Source organism: Ambystoma mexicanum, chromosome 2p, assembly GCF_040938575.1.
Source record: "Ambystoma mexicanum isolate Mex_15411 chromosome 2p, UKY_AmexF1_1, whole genome shotgun sequence".
Taxonomy (NCBI): Eukaryota; Metazoa; Chordata; class Amphibia; order Caudata; family Ambystomatidae; genus Ambystoma; species Ambystoma mexicanum.
In genome coordinates, this window is record NC_090923.1 from 151232598 (window position 1) to 151254780 (window position 22183).

The 22183-nt window shown below is 45.4% G+C and overlaps 1 protein-coding gene across 1 annotated transcript in view; it reads left to right on the forward strand.

The window, feature by feature from the left end:
• CFAP100 (cilia and flagella associated protein 100) overlaps positions 1–22183 on the forward strand; it is a 260512-nt gene that overhangs the window by 140503 nt on the left and 97826 nt on the right. Inside the window, exon 10 of the mRNA XM_069643397.1 lies at positions 8497–8602. Coding sequence (XP_069499498.1) covers positions 8497–8602 — 106 coding nt within the window. The remainder of the gene's footprint in view (positions 1–8496; positions 8603–22183) is intronic.

Genomic DNA, 22183 nt, shown 5'->3' on the forward strand with positions numbered 1-22183 from the left:
AGGCTTGGTCCTACATGTTGGGAATGCTTGTGGTTTCGTGCAGAAGGGATGTGACCTAGCAGTTCGAGCTGGACTGCCCCTTTTAGGGTTGGCACCAAGCCAGATTTGCATATGGTCTTTCCCCTTCTGTAATGGCCTGGCAGGCAAAGAACTATGGGCTGGAGGGTTGCCCAGAGCAATGCCAGAGGTTAAGATTCATTCTAAACCTTCCAGCTATCACCTCTTTGTTTTAGCAATACATACACCGCCACCCCAGGTCCAAACTCCTTAAAAAATTCAGAGGTGATTCCATCCGACCACAGGCCTTGGCCAATGGGAGATCCCTGATAGCACCCATAATATCACCAACAGTAATCGCAGCATACAGTGCCTCTACTGCTGAAGCACTAAGAACCATCAGGGTGGCATCTCCCACAAACTCACAAAACATATCCGGGCACATGCCAGGCCTACAAATTCCTATAGAAGTCTCGGAATTCCACCAAAATACTTCCCGGGTCCAACACTAGAGAGCAGTTCACCCAACAAATGTCCGGTATATCCACCTGGCCTTTAGCGCCTTTCAGCATCCTTGCCAGTATCTACCCGGTCTACCCCTCCTCCCCATATCTATGCGCCAACTGCGGGGCTGCCAGAAATCATACCTCGGTCTGCCTCCAATCCAATTGATTTAAGGCAGTGCCAGCCTCTGCTAGGGAGGAGGCTGAGCTACTCCCCCTATTCTTGACCTCTGCAAGAGTAGTTCATGCACACCCCATATGCTACAGACTGCCTTCAAAACACTATTGAAATGCAGCAACCCCTCAAGTTGACCTTGAACGCCTCCCAATGACTGCAAGCTGATGTTACTGAACCCTCATTTATCACAAATTACGATTAAATAATGTCCTGCACTCCACTGCGATATACTATGTGCAGGAGAGCATGGCCCTTAAACCGCCAGTGCGGTCGCACGATACACATTCCAGCCAGGCGGAACTGCATCACCAACGGGGAGTGATCGGAGAGGGTTCTTGGATGGAAGCATAGTACAAGATGAACTACTGCTGGTCAGGGCCGCAATGGTTAATATATAGTCTATGCGCGTGCTCATGTCATGAACAGAGGAGTAGAAGGAATATTCACGTTCTCCCGGGTGTAGTGTCCTCCATATATCTACTATCCCCAGGTCTTCCATTCTGCCTTGGATCGCCCAGGTGACTGCTGACTCCGACCTCACACACACTGAGGATCTATCCAGTCCTATGTGTAGGACTGCATTCAGACCCCCAGCCACAACCAGCTGTGTATGCGCATATTTCCTGCACCTCACCCATAAGGCCATGTAGAAACCAGGGTCCTCCATATTTGTTTTGGACACATTAACCAGTGTAATGAGCCACGTAGCCTACACCGCTGTAACTAGAACATACCTCCCCTCAGGGTCGCATTCCTTCTCTAAGAGCTTAAATCCGAGCGATTTGTGAATAAGAATCATAACGCCTCGTGTGTAGGAGGAAAAGGATGTATACAATTTGGCAAGATCTTGCAACGCCGCTGTTCAGCCCTCCTGTCAAGTGCATCTCTTGGAGAAATAAAATGTTGTCCCTGTGACGCTCACCATATGCCACCACTTTGCGCATTTTTGCATGATTGTTAAGGCCCTGCACATTCCAACTAAGTAAAGGGCAAGTATCAGAGCCCTTGGCTCCAGCCATTGTTCCCATGGGCAAGACTATTTGTTCTCCCCAGCCTGATCCGATTTGGAGGATCTGAAAGCACCACAGATGACCCCCCCCCCAGTGTTCAGAACACCCAAAAAAACATTATATGCACTCAGCATTGACTTTATGCCACATGTGAACCTGTTTTCCATTAACATCCCCAACCTGGATCCCCATCACCCTGACATTATTGCGACATGAACGCTCCTCCAAATCGTTGTTCTTATGTCTTATTTCCTTCACCACCTTATGCAGGTCACGAACAGCAGCCGCGTCCTCGCCGCTTGTATCTTAAAGCACTCCCACTCTGTGCTCAGCCTCCCAGAGTCGACCACTCTCTTTCTCTATTTTCTCCTGCATTCTATCCATTTAGTATTCCATGCCATCCAGCTTGGTATTCACAGCCGCGAAACGGTTCTTCGTTTCGGCAAGCAACAGGCTCAAATTGGAGGGCTGCCACCCAACATTCTCGGGGGGAATGTATACCTAACTTGGGGACCACCTCACTCTCTCCTCCAGCCGGTCTTGGCACAGCCATGGTGCCCTTGTGCAGTGCCAGCCCTTCCTTTTGTGTGATTTGCAGGTGACCCTACTTTTTACCACCCTTTGCCATTCATTGACTGTACTTCACCACAGCTTCCTTCTGGGCCTTTCAGCAGTGGTCAGCCCCGGGATGTCCAATAGCCGCTGACCACTGCCAGAGCTGCGCCGGCAGATCCTGTGCATAGTGCCAGCTGATCAGGCACTGCTTTGTTGTTCAAGCGGACCAAGCCATCCTGTCCGAGAGAGGCTACAGTGGCTTCTGTGCTCCCTCTCTCAGAGACTCTGTAGACACCCAAGCCAGCCACTTACCACTCTTAGCATTAGCGTGAATAAAGACCATTGCTCTGTAGCAGCTGGGTCGTCTCCAAAAAAGATTCACCACCCGGGACTGCACCGGGCTCTTAGCTCACTGAAGGGGAATGTCTGCCTTTTAATTTATCGTCCCAGGTATCCACCAACAGGTCCAGGGTCGCATACATGCACCATGGCTCTGCGACACCAGTCCTCACCAAACGCTGTGTCTCCTTTTGACCAATGCGAACACCCCATTGGTCACCAGGCTACCCTGCTGCGCTTCAAATCCCCCCTCTGGAGTCCTCAATCACTCTCTCTGCACAGCACCCTGCAGCACCTCTCCACTCCTTCACAACTTGTGCAGTGGGGGAGGGGTGGAGGCTCCCACAGCAGTCAGTCCGGTCTACCCTCTGGCATCCACGCACTCCCCAGCCGGGGATGGCTAATTCCACTCCATGTAATTGGCAAGGCACACTGCCTCAGTCTCACGCAATCAGCACTTTAGCTCGGGGCGGCGGCAGGGGAGCCACAGGCCAGGCCTCTGGGTCCGCCTCCTGCACCGTATCCCCATCAGCGCCACAGCAGAGCTCCTCCCCCCAGAGCAGCAGCCACTCAGGACTGCCCTGGGTGGTATCAGGATGCCGGCTCCCCCTGGTACGGCTCTCTCCTCCGCGACTGTAAAACCCTCATCTCCCTGCAGGGACGCGGGGTGGTGCAAGCACTTGCTGGTCTGTCCCTCAGTGCCACGGGCAGCTCCCGGCTTCCCACCACAGTTCTGGGGTCGCCAGTGTCTCACGCCATCCCTCAGCACTTAGGAAGGCTCATATCAGGGCCAAGGAATATGCAGGCCTCCTCCTCCTGGATGCTAGCAACAGAGCTCCGAAAGCGGCGGCCATCATGGTCGCTGCCTCTCGAGCGCCCCCGCAGTGTGCCATTCTTAAAAATTGTTCTTTAGGTGTAGCTGACCTTGGTCTGCCTGGTGCAATCCTAAATGAGTGTAAAGAGTTCTCGTTTACCTTAGTCTGTGTTCCAATGAGCTGAAAAGCAACTGTAATTGTATATTACACCAAAAGATCTTACTCACCTAGTACAACTGTGTGTTATCCTCAATGTGGTTATAGGTTTATACTGTTCCTTGAATGAGTGTTCCTCTAGTCAGAAAAGTATACTCGCAGGTTGGTTTACTAAGTGATTCCTTAACTGAGTGTCAATGCACAACTGCTAGGGTCTACTAGCCTTGTAATACTGAAACTAATCAGAGAGTAACTTATGGTTTTACTCCCGATGAATAGGTGTGTCATATACTAAATATGTTTGATATGGTCTGACTTGCCTAGAAATACTGTTAGTTTTCTGAAAAAGGTTCATTATATTAGTATTATTATACTTGTTCTTTTATAACGCGCTTAATACCAGTGAGAGGCTTCTAAGTGCAAGATCGAGATTCAAACATGTGTTGAGCTGCGTTGTCTTGCTTCCAAGAGGAACGCATTGCCCCTGCGCCATCCTTCCTCCTCTATACCTTTGTTTAAGGTACCTTAAAGCATTGTGTTGTGTTTTTATAATGTGTTTATGATTCTATCACCAAGTTCTTACCCCCCCAAACATTTATCTTGGCCTAACTTGTATTTATCATAAACCTTTTTAGAATACTTCTGGTTGTCAGTGTTTCTGTTGAACTCTTGGTATATAACAAGTTCTTTGTACCTTCCTACAGCCCTCTTTCCCTCCTAAAATAAGCCTGGCTCCTCTGTCTATGCTACCATCTACTCAGTAGGTACAGCCTTATACTAAGAGTGTAGTCTTCTACTCTCTCAGTTGAATGCTTTTACTAAGCCCTTACTTGGACTTCAGAAAAACTGTCCTAACACTCTCCTCAACTGGCCCTCCTTTTTCCCTCCAGTCTTTCCAGAGCCACTTCTATTAAGGAAGTATGTTCTTAAGGTCACCCCAAAGTATTAGGATACAACACGTTCCTCCCACTTATCACCAAACGGCACACACAGCATGTTCTCACATTCCCTTCCGTTCGCAGAGAATCTTATTTGTAGTGCCACCTATCTTTGTCTCCTCTCTCTGCTTCTGGCAATTGGTTGTGCTCGCTGTAGTATCCATCTGGTTGTTCATATTGCCATTCAAGCTCATTTTGGTGTGCCTCTTCCACTGCTTGGATCATTCCGCATTTTCGGGTGGGGTGTTTGTTGCCGGGTGGAGCACCCCTTCACTGCACACCACTTGGAGGGGGTTTCCTCACCCGCATTGTCGCTTATAACCAGGTACTGCCCCCTATCTGGGACTGAAAACCCACACCTGTAACACATGCATTTTCCTAGATCCTGTTGGGGTGCATATTGCTGTTGTGTTCTGTCCTTGCTATATTGTTTGCCTATCGCTCCATCATATTTGGCTTGTATATTGGCAATCTTCGCACCCTCTTTTGGCTTTTCAGTTTCTGTGACTTGTATTTCGAACCTTCAGCAGATGCGTACTAACATTTGTATTTCTTCGAGTGACAGAGATTATTTTAAAAGGTGCTTGTGAAGCACCGACAATGAGCAGCCCTCTGTTATCCTCAGCTGTATCGCTTCGTCGTCTGAGAACTTGGCGAACCATTAGTGTGCTATCTTCGTTTGTGGTCCAAAGGCAGCAGCTGACTACATTTGTTGAAAGTGTACCTTTCAAAATTCCTGTTCAGCCGCCATGGAAAGGAAGAAGGTACTACCTGTAGTTTCCTTCTCCCCAATCCATGGTGCCCATCATTTTGGTAGTTTTTCTCGAGTTGAGAAACGGTTAACGCGCCGTTTCTCAACTTGAGAAAAATACACTATTAGTTCCCTGTTACAATGTGTCAGGGTCTAATAGCAATATAACCCTCAGAGGGGTTAATTGTCAGTCAGGTAATGCCCTGGGCCTTTCGTTAAAGCTCTTGCTTCGCTCAGGCTTGTAACTGACACCCTAACCGGGAACGACCCCCCCCTCCTTGGGTTATATTGCTTAAATATTTCTTTAAGTGTATGGCAGAAGATGGATAGCAGCATGTTCTGGAATTATGACAAGGCTGGCGATGCAAAGAAGAGGAAAGCAGCAAAGGAACAAGAGGAAGGGGGGATGCAGAAAAAAACAGTGTAGTTGGAGAAAATTCTGATCAATTGAGGTACATGAAGAAATATTTCTAAAATGGATGAGTTGTCAATTTTATTTTATGCATATTTAATTTTATGAATTTGTAAGGTGTAACCTATTGTGGTGAGGCTTCGAGGTGCCTGGGAATATGAATGGTGTGAGGATATTGTCAGTTGACTCCCTGATCGAAGAGCCATCTTTTAAAGCTAAGAACAAATTTGAAAAGGTTTGTACTGCCCCAAAAAGGTTGGGGGACAAGCCGTATAGAAAAACACCTCTTACCACTTACTGCAAACCTTTTACCCTCCGCGTAGAGGGAACAAACATTTTGTTGGAAGCTTAAATGTTTTTGGGGAAGAGAGAGAACAAGATATTGTGGGTCTTTACATGCATTTTTTTGTGGACCAGCACCAAAAACTTGAATTTCTTTTTCCTTGATTTGTTGTTATTGGAATATTGGGCGAAAGTGGTCTTGTTGATTGACCTCAGCAGTTAGTCTTGCTGCTGAAACATGTAGGCTTTGTAGCAGAGTAAATCTAGTTTCTTCCATTAACGGGTTAAAGTAGACTTGTTTAGGGGTTAGGACTGGGGTTGCAGTGCATATACTGGGGACGACTTTTCCTGCTGTGAGTCTCTGGAACATGTTACCAAGGCAGATAAAACTAGCTCTCTCCATCCTACACTTCAGAAAGGACATAAAGATTCTACTCTTCCAAAAATACATCGCCCATTAGTGGTTGCTCCACTGAGCTCTTCCTCCACCTCCGAAGTTCTCTCCTTCCCTGCTGCCTCCATTATAATTCCAGCTCCTCTGCTTCCCCTGAACCATACTAGTAACCCCTGGGTATATCCCCTATTCACAGCGCACCTTTGTGTGCCAGGGAGATGGAAGGTTTTATATTTTGTAGACGTTTCAGGGAGAAGAGAGAAGAAAGAAAAGATTTGTGAGGCATCTATTGATGCTTTCAGGTCCACCCAGGGCGATACATGAGAATTATTGATGTGTGGCTTTAGATTTAACGATCCAAAGAATGTCCACAAAGTCATGGTTTACTTCTTGTTGAGTGAAATAACCCTGTGAAGGTTAGTTCATCATGTAGATAAGGTGGTTGCTGAAGACAACAGATTTCAAAGGTTGTACAAAGAATCTTAAATAAAATATTCCCATCCCATGGTAAGCAAAGCAAATTGATGAGATGATTGGTGATGTATTTTCTGGCTCCTGTTATAAGCCTTATCACACTGTTCAGAGCTTCTCTGATCGGAGTCACAGCTAGTGGTACAGCATTAACCCAATTGAGAGATCCAAGACGTGTACAGTGTTTTGGATGTCAGGAGATCCTATGGAAGAGTTGATCTTTCCTTGTAGGTGCAATTGATAAATGGCTTCGTTTAGTAAGTTCATTATTTGATCTTTACATGTAAATGTTTTCGATAGTGAAGCCTAGGGATTTGGCTTACTGAAGGATTTTGGGAGAAAATCTCAATGGTTCTGTTATGTTTAGTCAATTTTGGGTGTTTTTGTTTGAATAGGAAAGAGCAGGGCATCTTTCTTTCTAAAGTTCAATTTTAGGATAACGCAGCTGCAATCAATGATTCTAATTGGAAATCATTTAGAATTTGACACATTAACGATAAGCCATATAGACAATCTCCAGAGGTTACTGCATAGCAAATGAATGCCATGGGTTCAAGAAGTGGCTAATGATGCTCTAGGGGATACTCCATTTTCCATGTCCAGGGGTCACATTACACACCTGGCGGCTAACCTGGCCACCAGAGATTATTGGCACCTCTATGCTCCCTCCATAGGTGATTCTCTCACTGTAGACCACTACACTGTCCACTTGGTCTACTGAGAATGATTACAAGTCTTTGTCAGTAACTCTTTGCTGTTGTGGAGGCAAGAACTCTCTAGACCCCTGAACTGGGTCAGGAAATAAAAAGGTCGCACAGCTGAGCCTTTATGTGAATAATGGCATTGGTATTTTTTCTGGAGAATCAGCTCACTCACTGAATTGCAGCAATCAACCTTCATTAGAGTACCACTTCTGATACATTGGAACTTGTATCAAAGGTGTGGTCTGAAACAACATAGAAATCCCAAACGAAGAGCTGTTGCAACTTTAGGCATTTTTGTTAAAACATTGTTCGTCCTCTAAAGAAGCACTGACCATGAAGAACCCGCATTCTAGAAAATGGAGATTCTCATCAAAGGATGTGTTGCTACTTATGAATATTAAAGACTATAGAGATATTAGGAACGACAAGCAGGAGATTAGCTTTGACCCGGTCGACCCATGCAAGAGAACTGTGGCATCCTACCATTATCACAGAACCACGTGTTCACGTTTAAGTTTGATGTTACTAAACTACTCATTGATCCTATGTATCTTTTTGCATTCTAAAGGGAATACTTACCTACCTTGTAAATGCTGTTTCCATACTTACCAGTAAGAACTATAGTAAATTATATTTTTACTAAGTCAGTGTGGCCATTCTTTTTATTCCAAGTAACAGTGTTCACCTATTTTGTGTTACCTCACATACCCACCTTAGAGTTGTACCTTGCCTTTTTGACCATAGTGACCCTATGGGAGTCAAGGACGCGTATGAGAAACCAAGGTCTGCGAGGGACCTCCCCATACACTAAACCGAGTCTTCAGAGAGATTCCTTCCAATGATTGTTTCATTGCTGCTGTGTCTGCTTACAATTGCTTTATTCTTGTGTCTATTGGAAAGTGGTGCTTCATAGACAATCAACTGTTTTCTTCATTTGAGGAGTTTAATGTCGAAAAGGACTTGCTTTGACAATTGCATAATTTTTGTTCAGGATTGTACAGGCAACCGTCCAACCTACAGATGCAGATCCCGGATTCTCTCAAAGAAAGCAGAACAACCTCAATGCCAAATGTGAAGAGTCCAAACGCCACGAAGACGTAAGTGTCAAATGATATGACTGCAACCGCATGACTGATCGCTCAGAAGGCCATGTGTAGTGGGTGTGTGAGAGAGTGGAAGCAATTTAATGCAGATGATCTGTAAATACAGGAGAGAACAGGGGGAAGTTGGTATCTTAGAACTATGGGTAGATCTTTCTTTCAATGTATACCTTTAAGGAATGTAGTAGGGCATTAATAATGTAGCTTAATGTAATTGTCCCCAGACCCGGTCAGTAATTAATTATTGGCCCTCAAGTGACTTGTAGGCCAGAGATGCAGATGAGTAATAAGGGCCAGATTCATGGAATTTTTTGCACTGTTGAAAAGTGACTTTTGCACTGTTGAAAAGTGACTTTTGCACTGCTGAAAAGTGACTTTGCACTACCAACACAAACCCTGATTAATGGAACTCTGCAAAGAAGGGGGGAGGGGGAACATGGGATATCATACGAAAAACAGCAACAAGAAAAAAGAGACGGTTATATTGGCCTTGTGACAATTTTACTGTGCAAGTGTTTGGGGAAAAGTGCCATGGGGGTGGGAGGTAGAGGGAGAAGTGCAAAAGTGGTGGGACCCCCACGGGGGAGGGAGTGAGTGCTGTACAGGCCAAGGCTGTTAGTGCCATAGGAGAGAAGGGGGGGAGGCTAAGTGCAGTGGGCAGGCAGACTGGGTAGGGATAGTCCGGGAAAGGGAGACCTAGGCAAGTGCTGATGAAGGATGCTGGGAAAAACTGGTAGGGGGGTGGTTTGGTCCCTGTATGACTCAGAAGGGACCAGGCCCCAGTCACAGCAGCAGGTGGAGAGTTTAGCAAGGGAAGGGAGTTGGGAGGAAGAGGAGAAAGGGAAGGTCTTGAGAGGTTTCCAGAACTTAAGAAGATACGGCTCAAGTCTGATGGGGAGAGAGAAGCTGATCCAGAGGGAGGCGCCAGCTGAGGAGAGGGAAGTACCTCCCACTCTCTGCTTGTAGAAACGTCAGACCTGTAGAGAGTTGGAGCCAGAGGACAGAAGGATTCTGGCTGGGCGGTATTTAGGGATGGAAAGCTGGATGTAGAGAGGTCCCAGGCCCCAGAAAGCCTTGTGAATGATGCAGAGAGTTTTGAATTTGATTCTTGCAGTCACCAGGAGCCAGTGGAGAGATTTTGGGGCTGGAGAGATGCGGTCCCTGGGCAGAATCCCTATTCTGGATTAGTTGGAGGCGGCGAAGGGTGGAAAGAGGAAAGAGGAAGGTTGAGGAAGAGGCTGTTGCAGTAATCAAGTTTAGAGAGATCCGGGGCTCTGCAGACATTGAGCTTCTGGGGAAGGTTAGGAAGGGTACAGTGTCCCTAAGGAGATGCAGCTGTAAGGTGGACCTCTTGGCAAGCTCATAGATGTGTGGAGAGAAGGGGAGAGTGGAGTCAAAGATGATCCCAAGGTTTTTTGCCTCACAAGTTGTTGAGGGGAGGTGACCCAAGGAGTCTGGCCAGAGAGTGAGGGGGAAGCTGCCAACAGGCGTCCCAATGAGAGGGAGCTCAGTCTTGCTGGCATTGAGGCAGAGATCATTGGCAGAGCACCATGCCTGAATAGCAGTCAGGCAGTCAGGCAGTCAGGTATAAGGCAGGAAGAGGAGGAGGTAGGGGAAAGCATTCGAAAAGGGACATCTCCTAAAAAAAACACCATAATATGTGGTGTTCCTCAGGGCTCATGTCTGTCCCCCTTACTCTTTAACATCTTTTCAAAGCTCCGGGGTGACATGCTTCTAACAGTTAAAGAGGTGTTTGGCGCAATTCAAAAATGGATGGCGACAAACTCCTTAGCTTTAAATGAAGAAAAAATGCAAATACTAATAGTTGGAACCCCTCAAAAGCTAAAAAAAAAACGAGATGATCGGTATAAAAGTTTCAAAATGAATAATAATAACATCCTGGTATCAGATCATGTAAAAACTCTTGGGGTGTTTCTTTGACCCCCATTTATCATTCAAGATGCACACCTCATATTTAAAATTGGCATGTGCATTCTACTCAAACCTACTGTGGCAAGTTCACCCTTATTTGACAGAACAAAACATAGCTATGATTGCCGGGGCTGTTGTAAATTCAAAACTAGAGTATTGCAACAGCCTACTGATGTGTACTGCAAACCATACAGAATAGAGCTGTCCGGCCCGTATTTGGCATAAGTCGACGCTCTAAGATCTCATCAGCCAGGAGAAAGTTACACTGGCTTCCCGTTGAACAGAGTTTTACATTTAAAGGTGCAGTTCTGGAATTCAAATGCTTATCAGGAAATGCACCAAATTATTTTGTTGGTAAGATAAAAAAGCCCTGATTAGAAGAAACCTTTGTTCTAACAGAAATCAAGCATTGCATGAGCCACGACAGATTCTAAAAAGAGTTGGTGGAACCAATTTCAACTTCTGGGCACCCACAATCTGGAACTCCCTCCCTCCCCCTGACCTTAAGAACAGTGCGTCTATCACTATTTTCAAAAAACAACTGAAGACCTGGCTGTTCGACGGAGGGACAGCATAGCCATCCTAACACCAATTTCCTTCTAGAACATTAGAACCCTGCTGCGTCTATGTTTCATGTATTTTGTCACCGTCCATGTGAGCGCCCTGAGGCCTGCGGGCAAACGGCACTATACAAACATAAATATAGATAGATAGAGATGTGTGTAATCTGTGTAACACTGGAAGTGAGGAAAGTAGGTGGAGATCAGGTGTGCTAAAGAAATAAGGTAGATGTTGAAACCTCATGGCGATATAATAGAGCCCTGAGGGATGCCACAAGTAGAGAGTGAGTTGGAAGACAGAAACCGAACCCATTTGAACTTGGGAGGGTCTGTTAGAGAGGAAAGTTGTAAGCCACGCCAGTGCCCTGTCCGTGATGCCAAGGGTATCACAGAGACGGTTTATAAGGATGGAGTGGTTGACCGTGTCAAAGGCAGAGACGAGATCGAGGAGGATCATCACAGATGGAGAGTTTGAGTCCAGATTGGAGAGTAGGTCTTCACGGGTATACAGGAGGGCGGTTTCAGTGCCTCTGTCATGGAGGCAGCCAGCCATTTCGGTGTGGAGGGCCAGTTGGGGGATGACCAGCTTCTGCATGAGTTTGCCCAAGAAAGGGGTGATAGATATAGGTCACTAGTTAGCCAGGCAAGAGGGGTCAGCAGATGTTTTTTTAGGAGAAGGTGCACAAGGGAGTGCTTCAGAGGTTGAGGGAAAGAGCCTGGGGCAAAAGAGTGGTGGCAGAGGTCAGCCATGGCAGGGTCAAGAATGTCTATGTTGTCCTTGATGGTTGTGGAGGAGCAGGGGAGCACCTGTTTAGAGGGGACTTTCATAGAGTGAACAACTCTAGCGATCTCATCTGGTGCAATGGGTGAGAGGGAGGAGAGTATGGGGGTGAGGGGGAATCAGAAGAGGTGGAAGGAGGAGGGGTTTGGGAAGAGGAAGCAGATGACCGAAAGGACAGGATGTCAGTTTTGGAGCAAAAGTGTGAGGCCTATGCAGAGCATGAGGCCTGGGGGGGAGAGTAGAGGAGAGGAGAAGAGGAGACAGTGGTAGGATGGGTGGGTTGTTTGTAGATTTTAAATAGTTCAGCCTTGTTGTTTGTGGTTATAGAGATGTGAGCTAGGACATGAGCTCTTTTTTTTGGAGCAGATGAGGAGTCGGTATTGCCTCTGGAGTAGGCGGCAGGCCAGTTTGTCAGGGGATGAGCTAGATGTCTGCCACTTTCTCTCTGCCACTTTGCATTTTTGTTTCAAAGTGCCAAGTCAGAGTCATATCAAGAGGTGCATTTGGTGGCAGGCTTCATGCAAATTCTCATGACCGAGGCAAGGATGTCCAGGGCATTGGTGATGGGGAGATGGAGACTAGTTAGGACAGAGTCAAGGGGAGAATCCAAAGAAGGGGACAGGGATGAAAGAGGAAGCAAAAGCAGCAACTGACACACGCTTCATCTTTCGCATGACGGTGAAGGAGATTGGCAGTGTGGGAGAAGGAGGCTTCCGACAGGCGAGGTGTGAGAAACCAGAGGCATTTCTCCCAGGCTATTCCCAGGGATCCTTTGTTCAGGTAGCCAGGAGAGGGCCATCACTCTTGAATCCCAACCCTAGGGGCGGACGAGCGAGGGAGGATCCCCTGGGGCAGGCGATCCCTGGGGTCTATGGGAGACATGCCCTCGGGCAAGACATGGTATTCCTCCCGTTCCGATACACCCCTACCTGACATCCCCTCACTTGTCATGGGATATTGTCATACTCCAGTACCTTTCTGTAAGGAAAAGGAAAAAGCGACCAGGCAAAGTAAACCCCAATAGAAAATCCATTCACCCATCACAATACATTTACTCAACTGATCCTGATGAAAACCTACATCGTTTTTCCATGGTTTACAGGAAAACCTACAACTCACACAATCCCTACTTCCATTCTAGAAGTCCAGCTACTGGGACGAAGAAGAGGCAGATGGTAGCCATGAGGATTACCCATAGCAATCAATGAGCAATGGATTCCTATCGGAAGTCTCCATGTTGTCCCGATAATGGGGTGGGGAGAGTCAGGCAGAGAGGGACAACTACTCATACCTGACTCCAATCAACTCTTTCAAAGAGGCTAAAAGGTCAGACACACAGACACACTCTGAGTGAGCTGCGGATGCTGTAGGAAGCAGAGAAGATAGGAGGAAGGAGCCAGAGCATAAGCAACCCTGGAAGCTTGGAGTGGGAAAGACTGCCAGGACACTGGCACCAGAGAGGCTGCAGTGTGGTGGGGAACCTGTACATCCAGAAGGCTAACCAAGGGGCAGTTGAGGCTTCTTGGTCGTGCCCAATCCAGAACTACTCCCCTGGGTCAGACTCAAAGACAGAGGCTCTTGAGGGGCAGGTTGTGAGACCCTGACCTCAGGAGAAATCCCATTTGAACACTGATGCACTATGGGATTTGAATCCAAAAACATTTATTTTGAGAACAGTCAAAGAGCAGTCTGAGCCTGACTGAGGGAGACCCGTGAGGAGTCAAAAGCGAGGCGGTGCACGAGAGAAAGCTGTACTTCCAGGGCAGAGACAAAGGAGGCGAAGGAGAGTGAGAGACCAGGGGGCTGAATCCAGGAGGCTGGAGAGTGAAAGCACCTTAGTTGAGAGACCGCTAACGCCTAGAAGCCAAGGGGGCTATACAGGCCGGCCCAGCAGAGAAGGAGAAAGACGGCATACAGTGCTATAAGGTTACCAACGGACCCTCCCGGTTGAACAGCTGAGTTGGGTAGGCGCTGAGGCTGAAAGGGTAACAGTCTTCAACTCCAACATCAAACAGACACGATAAAAGGAAACTCCTGAACCCAGCCAGCGTGTTAATTGAAAAGGCGAAAGTTCAGTCTGTGGTTGGGAGTGCTTGCAACATTGAATCAAAGAATGAAGGTTGTGTGCAAATGGATAAGACGCGAGAGAGAGTCCATTGTTGAAGCTAAAAGTCAAGAATAGTAAGTTTCAGAGTGGTCTGACCAAATGGAATGTGCCTTATCAAAAGCCTCTGAGAAATGTTGTGAAATTGAAGTTAACTTTGCTTTATGAAAAATACAAGTACCAAAAGGTATTGCATTTAATAAATTGTGAATCGAAGTGGCCCTGCGACGGGTCAAGCAAGTTCCCACGCATAGTCGAAAGTCTTCAATTTTTGATGCAGAGAGGGGGGGACTCGAAACCAACGGAGGGAAGTCCAATAACAAGGTAAAGAAAGCTCAGTGAAGGGAACCCTGGAAGTGAACTGAAGAAGGTTTGAGCCCGATCGAGGGGAACCTTTAATTGAAGAACAAACATTTAATAAGAAACTGTAATGTTTGTTGTGTCGCATCAGGCCCTCTGAAATAAGGGACTTTGGCACAGAAGGCCCTGATGCTGAGGTTTTGAACTGCATCCTCGTGCTAGAGAAGCCAGAGCATGTGGTAAGCTCGAGTGTGCCGCCTGGTCCTGTGCTCAAAACGTGGGGAACGGAAGCTAATGGCTCAAATATCCTGACAAATCATTTCTTGAACACTTTTTTCTTTTGCATAACCTTGTTTCCCACACTATTTGTATTTAGAACTAAGGATTGGCAATAGGTTTTTTAGTATACGCTCTTTTATTTTGACAAGACTCTACTAGCACTGTGTTATTATTATTTGATAGTCGTAGCTTGCTCCCATCTTTAGATATAGGATTAGATGAGCATTTTTCAAACCCTTTATGACGTTCAATAAACACCCTTGAACTGTGATCACTTGTGTCTGTTGTCTTACTGTTGATACCATGTTTCCTTACAGAGGTCAAGGAAGGAGGAGAGGAGAGAGTGGTCAGACCAGGTTAGAGGGGCAGTGAGGGGGTTGGAGAGAGGAATGTCTGAAGAGATGAGAGCATCCAAAGTGTGCCCTGGGGAGTAGGTCGAGCCAGAGGGAAGGATAGTGAGGGAGAGTTGCAGAGGTCATGGAATAGAGAGGTGCCCGCATCAGGAGAGTCGAGATTAATGTTTTTTTTTATTTATTTTTTTTTATTTGTTTTGGCTTAAGCCTTTACAAAAAGGGAAAACAATACAAAACAATTTGCATTAAGTACAAAAAAGACAAAACTTGTGTTAAAATTTCTTACTGTCCACCAACCCTGCCAAATTTTTCTAGTCCTGTAAGTTCCATGCTTAGGTACATTTATCCTTTGGATCGTTGTGTTAGATTGTCAGACCACTTTCTATTAGCACCTGGGTTGCTGCAAACGTAAGTGCAGCATTTTTTCCTGAGATAATTCTGTCCCAGAGGAAGTCTGTAACTATGTCTTCCTCCCTCCGTACCAGATCTCTAAAGAATCTTAGTCGCTGAGGCCAGGTGCCTTCACAATCCATTAGGATATGCTTGAACGTTTGTTTGGCAGGGTTTGAGCAGATTGAGCATAATTTTATTGCCATCTGCCCTTGATTACGTTTTACCAGAACAGCCCCACAGTGGACGAGGTTCAGTCTCATTCTGAGGAAGTCTGAACGCAATTTTCTATTTGGAGATTTCAGTAGATAACATGAGAGAGATCCAAGTTTCTTTTCTCCCTTCAAAAATATGTTTTGAGTTGGGTCCTCTCTTACTTTCTCCACTGTTTCAATCCAGTCCCGTTCTTCTAGTCTGCATTTTACTTTAAGTGGATTTAGAGCCAGAGTCTCTTCATTTAGATCCAGTTTCTTTAGCATTTCCAACGTTTTCCTTTCCAGCGAAATGAGAATAGTGGATTTTTTCAATAGTACTTTGTGTTTGAGGTCTCCATACAACGTCGAGTCCTTGCTTAGTGTTATTTCCCTGAACAGTGAAGTGAGCTTCCAGTCGGCCATACAGTTTAGAGATTTTAGGCCTAGTTCAAATCTTAGGCTTTTTAAGGATGCACAATTTGGGAGACCCAAAACTCTTTTCCAGAGGCGACCCTCGTAGTTGTCCCAGTTTATGAACCAAAGATCTGGTTTTGCTTCTAGTCCGTATAGAACAACTGGAACCACTTTGGCGAGATAGAACTTTACCAGAGGCAAAATGGAGAACTTACAAAATTTGTAATTTAACTTAATCATCTGTGATGTGAATTGTGTTATTTTAGCTAACACTTCATTTTCTACTTTGTATGTTGCTGGATGGGCATAGATGTTATATCCCAGATATTTTATGGTTTCTACTGTTTTAATCCGTTCTCCTCCCATGTTCCAGTTTATGTATTTTACTTTTGACAATGAGTGTTTGAAAATCAAAATGTTTGATTTAGATGGATTAACTGTCAATTTGTTTAGTCCTACATATTCATTCAGTTTGTCAAGTAGGTGTTGTAGCCCAATTGGTGTTCTGTCGAGGAGAACTATGTCATCCGCATACGCCAACCAGCAGATTTTCCTCCCATTTAGTGTTGGGCTTATCAAGGCAGACGTTTCTAGAAAATGGCCCATATCTGCCAGGAACAAGTTGAAGAACAGAGGCGCCCCCAAACACCCTTGTCTTACACCTCTATTAACTTCAACTAGTCTAGACAGATGACCCATTGCATTGAGCCGTATTCTTAGGTTGGTGTTTTTATGAAGTTCCACTAAAATTGATAGAAGAGATTCTGGCATTCCCCAGTTCCGGAGTTTGTCCCACAATAGGACTCGTTCAACCTGATCGAAAGCTTTAGACAGATCTATCCAGGCTCCGTACAGCATTTGTTTTTTCCCCCCTCTCTTTTGCTCATTCAAGATGTTTAGAATCAGGCCATTAATAGATGTTGAGTGGCCTTTGCGGAATCCTGTTTGAAAGCGTGATAGAATATTAAAATCTTCGACCCATTTCGAGACATGAGACAGTAATAGTCTCATGAAGACTTTGCTTTCAATGTCCAGCAATGCTATCGGTCTATAGTTCATTGGTATACGTCGATCCCCGGATTTAAAGAAAGGTACTATAAGGGCCGTTTTCCAGGATGCTGGAAAGGTTCGTTGCTTTAGTATTTCTTTAAAGAGAGCGGATAATAACTTTGACCACAATGTTGGTTCGCTTTTCAGTGCCTGATAGGTCAAGCCGTTTAGACCCGATGCTTTAGATGATGAAGAACTGGCTATAATTTCCCGTATGTCTTCTTCACAGAAATTAAGTTGCCAATGGATATCTGGTTTGGGTCTAAATTCGCGGGTGTCGTCGCTCTTATATGTCTCTGTCAGGTAGCTCACCCAGCCATCTTCTGAAACTAGGTTACATAATGATTGTGCGTGCGCCCCTTCGAACTGGTTCATTACTTCCCAGAAGTTCTTGCTGTTTTTTTCTCTGAGTGTTTTAAGTATGTGCTCGCCATCTGTTTGTATCCGAAGAGCATTATGTGAGATCGACCATGATTTGTAATTGGCTTTTTGGGTTCTTATTTCAGTTTTCATATCCTCCACTGAAAGTCCTGCCTTTTTGATGTCTCTTAATGTTTTCCTATGCTCTTTTTCTTCTTTGTGTGGATTCGTCAAAGGCGTGCAGGTGTTTCTGTTTGGCTTCTCCCGCTAAGTATTTGGGTGCTAGAGTTGCCCATAGGAAGTTGCTAAATCGATGTGGATCGCATTGTGATTTCCATATGTGTTCAGGAATCCTTTTGAGTTTTCCATTTAAATTAGTTCCCCCATCTTTATATTTTACGACTCTAAGTTTTCCTTTCTTCCCCTCAAGCAACTGTAGTTCTCGTTCAGCTTCTGTTGTTAGAATATTTTCGAGTGACAACTCCAGTCTACTGTGGTCACTGCCAGACTCCTGTTTTATTTTTAATGTATAGGGCGAAGCATGCAGAGTTTTTGAAACAAAGATATAGTCTAAGGCTGAGGATGAGTTCCCTCTTCTCCAGGTTATATATGGTTCTTTTACACCCTCCTGTAAGCCCACTACCATATGGAGGTCCCATTGTTCCATAAAATCCTGCCATTGTTTTCCCAGAGTAATTTTCCTATGTGTTACTCGATCTCGGTCTCCTTTTAGGGGATGTATGCAATTCGTGTTGAAGTCTCCAGCTACCACGATCTTACTAGAAACTAGAGTTGTTTTTAGTAGTTCGAATAGAGATGCTAAGTTCTCTAGAAAACAGTCTAGTTTCGATGTTGCAGGGTTCCAGTAAATGTTTACAAAGACCCAAGTTGTGGTGGTTTCTTGTATAGATACTTCAGCTCTGCATGCCTGAATGCCCTGGGGATTATTCCATATTTCCTTTACATTTTTAAAGACTTGGTTTTTTAGTGCTATTAGTAAGCCTCCTGAGGGCCGGCCCAGTGTTTTTTGTACGGCTGACAAACAATGAACCATATACCCTTCGATGTTTAGCGGATTAACCAACCAGGTTTCTTGTAAAAGAATCGCATTCCCCTGATTGAATAAGTATGACCTTGTTTCTTTGCCTCTGATGACACTAGAGCCTCTTGTGTTCCAACTAAAGATGTTAACATGGTTCTTTCTAAAGTCGTTGTGTGCCCAAGCCCAACTTCTTCAGAACTTCTGACAGTATGTCTGGTAGGAGCATAAGGGTGTTTTCTTTTATTTTGAGATCTTTTTCTAAACTACCTTGCTTTGTGAGGATTGCCTCATTTTGATATATTGTTTCTTTGTTTGGGCGTGGGAGAATGCAGTGTTTGGCCATAATGTTGTTTTTCTTATCATTGCATGAAACTTCCAGTCCATAGGATTCCAACTCAATTGAGTTTCGCAAGATATCATTTCTTGCGTTCGCTGAAGTCATAATGAGTTCAACCAGGAATGGATCACTTGACAACGGGAATTTCACGCTTTCAATGTCGTTGGATTTTAAAGAGTGGAGGTCTCCTATTTTTTGTATTATGTTCAGAATCACTCCCCGGTTTAAAGATTTATAGTGGCCGTGGTTTGAGCGCAATCTCAACCAAATCCTTTCATTGGCATTTCCCACTGATGTGTTTTCAGTTGGTTTATCGCATATTTCGGAGAGTGAGTGGATACCTGCAGCATTCTCCTCACGATGCATCTGGGTATCAAGTTTGACGAATTTCCCTTCTCCGTTTTTGATTTGGTTGTCATTTATTTCAGGTGTGTTTTTCCCCAGCATGTTTGCTGGAACAGTTACACCTGGAAGGGTTGTGCTTGGGTCCTTGAAAGCCAACGGCTTCTTTGTTAGAAAGATGTGGGCAATTTTCCTGTTTTCCTGTTGATTTGTGGCAGTGACATTCCCACAAGTTCTTTTTACTACAGACTGCCTTTTTTTTGTGTGAAAATTGGGGCCCATTTGACTGCTTTGGCTATGTTCTCTTTTTGAGGTTGAGCGACTAGGTTTTTTTTTCTTGTTGTTTCCTCTAGATTTATCTGTTTTTCCAGATCCTTTCCAATCTCTATGTTTTTAGATTAATGTTGAAGTCCCCAAGGAAGAAAAGTTTGGGGGAGGAGGAAAGATGAGAGGAGGAGTGGTCTGCATATTCTGAGAGGAAACGGGAGGAAGGACTAGTGAGTCTGTAGATGGTAGTGAGAGTAATAGAGAAAGAAGGGGAGATAGACAGCCTGCAGACTAGACTTTCAAAGGAAGAGTAGGATTAAGTGGGGATGATGGCGACAGGAACCCACTCGGGGAATATTAGAGCCATTCCACCACCAGATTGAGAGGGTCTGGGATTGGATGTGATCTTGTAGCCATCAGGAAGAAGAGTGTCAAAGGCAGTGATGGAGCTGGCCTTGATCCAAGTCTCAGTAAGGGTGGGGATGTCAAGGTCTTCAAGAATGCGACAGATGTCAGAGGAGTGTTTAATGGCAGAACGAGACTTTACTGTAGCTAAGAGAAGCTGGTGACAACCTTTGAAAGATTTGGGCAGGGGGAACAGGGGTGTGGTGCATCCCCTGGGGAGGAGGGCATAGGAGGGTGAGGGGAGAAAGGCGCGGGTGGGAAGTTGAAGAGGGAAAGAAGACGCCTGTCCAGAAGGAGAAGGTTTGGCTGAGAGCCCCGAGCCATGATAGTGCCATTGTGATGGACATTAATGGTGCATTTGGATGATGAGAAGTGAGCCAAGAGCACTTTCCATCTAGTGTCGCCAGTAATGGGTGAGGAGGAGAAAGGGGAAAGGACAGCGACCATATGAGTGGTCCATGAGTTAATTGAAGGAACAGTAAAGAGAATGTCAGTGATAGTTTGTCTGGAAGAAGCATTAATCTAGGTGTCTGCGATGGGCAGACCAGGGTTGGATCTTAGGAGTCCCTTTTTTAGTTTCTTCCTTCCAGAGTTTGTGAGAGAGGGAGGGTAGGAGATGGAGAAACAGTTATAGAAAATAGGGGAGACTGAGAGCACCATGGGGGAGAGGTCAGAGGAGACAGGGAGAGGGTCAGAGTCACTATGCAGCGATAGAATCGCACCAAGCAGGCAGAAAACAGTAGGTGTGATGCAGGTTCTAAGATGTGTAGAAATAAATACAGGAATTATAAATGTATCTAACAAAATAAAATGAGTTTCAAATATAGCACTCTAAACACACATAACGAAAATGGCTCCCCAGTTGTAAGGACACCTAAATTCGATTTATGCTAGTAGGCACACTAAGCACGCAAAACAAAAAAGGCTGCACAGTTGTAAGGTACACTCTGAAAACCTTTTTGGCTAGACAGGCTCTTGGAGGCATGAGAAACAAGGTGATGATGTTGAATGGTGCTATACAGAAGTAAATAGAAAGGTAGTGTGGAAAGTAGCATGCCACAGTATCTGCGGGGATAGTGTCATGGAAAGGAGGAGAGAGCATGCCTCATGGTTGCTTACCATGACAGGTGGAAACTCGTTGGAAGTCCTTTAGGGCAGAGAGGTCCAGCAGGAGATTATAGGGAGATGTGCCCCATTCTCTGGCAGGCTCAGATGGGGGCCTTAGTAGTGGGCCTTCATAGCCTTTCCCCTCCAAAATAAACATAGTCATACAGTGATGCTTGCCAAGTAGGAGACTCCTAATTGACAGTGCTAATAAATTATAGACACAGAAATGTAACCCTACAATGGCCTATTGTGGAGATATAATCCAATTTACTCAAACACAAAGTTGAGCATGTCAAACGAAGTCAATAAAGTGATGAGAGAAAAGCTACACTCTACACAACCTGCAGCCTCCCCAACACCACTTCAACTGCAGCCCTTTATCGTATCAAAGGTTCAAACAGAAGCAGTGACTATGAATATTAACGCTGAAGACAAGACTCCTCCTAGTTTCAATGTAGCGTTAACATCCGCGTTCACAGGTGGGCTTGAACGTTAACAGTTATAGAGCCGAGTTAGCATTGGCCAGAGCAAAGCGAGGACCTCAGGAAGGACTGTCACTAAGGTTTGCATGTTGCTTGGAGTAACAAAACAAAAGAAACGTTTCTTTTCATGATGGGGTACTTGCAGGTGGAGAGGGGGGCCTTGTGGGTGGAGGAGGCAGTCTTATGGTGCGTCCGGAGCTGCGGGGATATGATTGGAGGGAGCTGATTGGCTGCCTCCCCCTGCGTTTGGTACTAATGATTGTAAGCAAAATATCGGAATAGTGTCATAATCAAAGGCACTGGCCCTTTAAACTAGGATGGGCCAGCACAGGGCAAGCATCCCAAAGTGACACCCCCCTTTCGGTTAATGATCTTATTCTCAGCATTTCATCAGAGTACGGATAGGCAAAACATGTGGTGATCCAAGATGAAAAAGTAAAACACCATAGTGCACACCTGTGCCTGCGTGGAAACACAGGATTATGCGGTGCAGGGTGTGGTGCAGCATGCTGATTGCCACGGGCTGTGCATCCCTTTCACTATGCAACATTGACAAAGATGGCAAACGCAAGGTGTCATGATAAAATGTGCTGCTTGTGGTGGCAGCACCTTCGGAGGCATGTCTGATGATGTGGTGTGGCTATCCCTGGTACCTCCAAAAATAATTTTTGTGGTAAGTGGGCCACTGCCTTACCCTCCCCAACCTATTACTGTGGTATATTTTCCCCTTTTATTTGGAGACTGGCCAGATCATGTAAGACAAATGAATTATAGGCACTTGATTAGGGTTATAGAAAGTGCAGAAAATAATGGCCCTCTCACTTACTCAAGGTCCTCATTTGTGGCATTGAACATGCAGGGATTGCGTCCTTGTTCGAT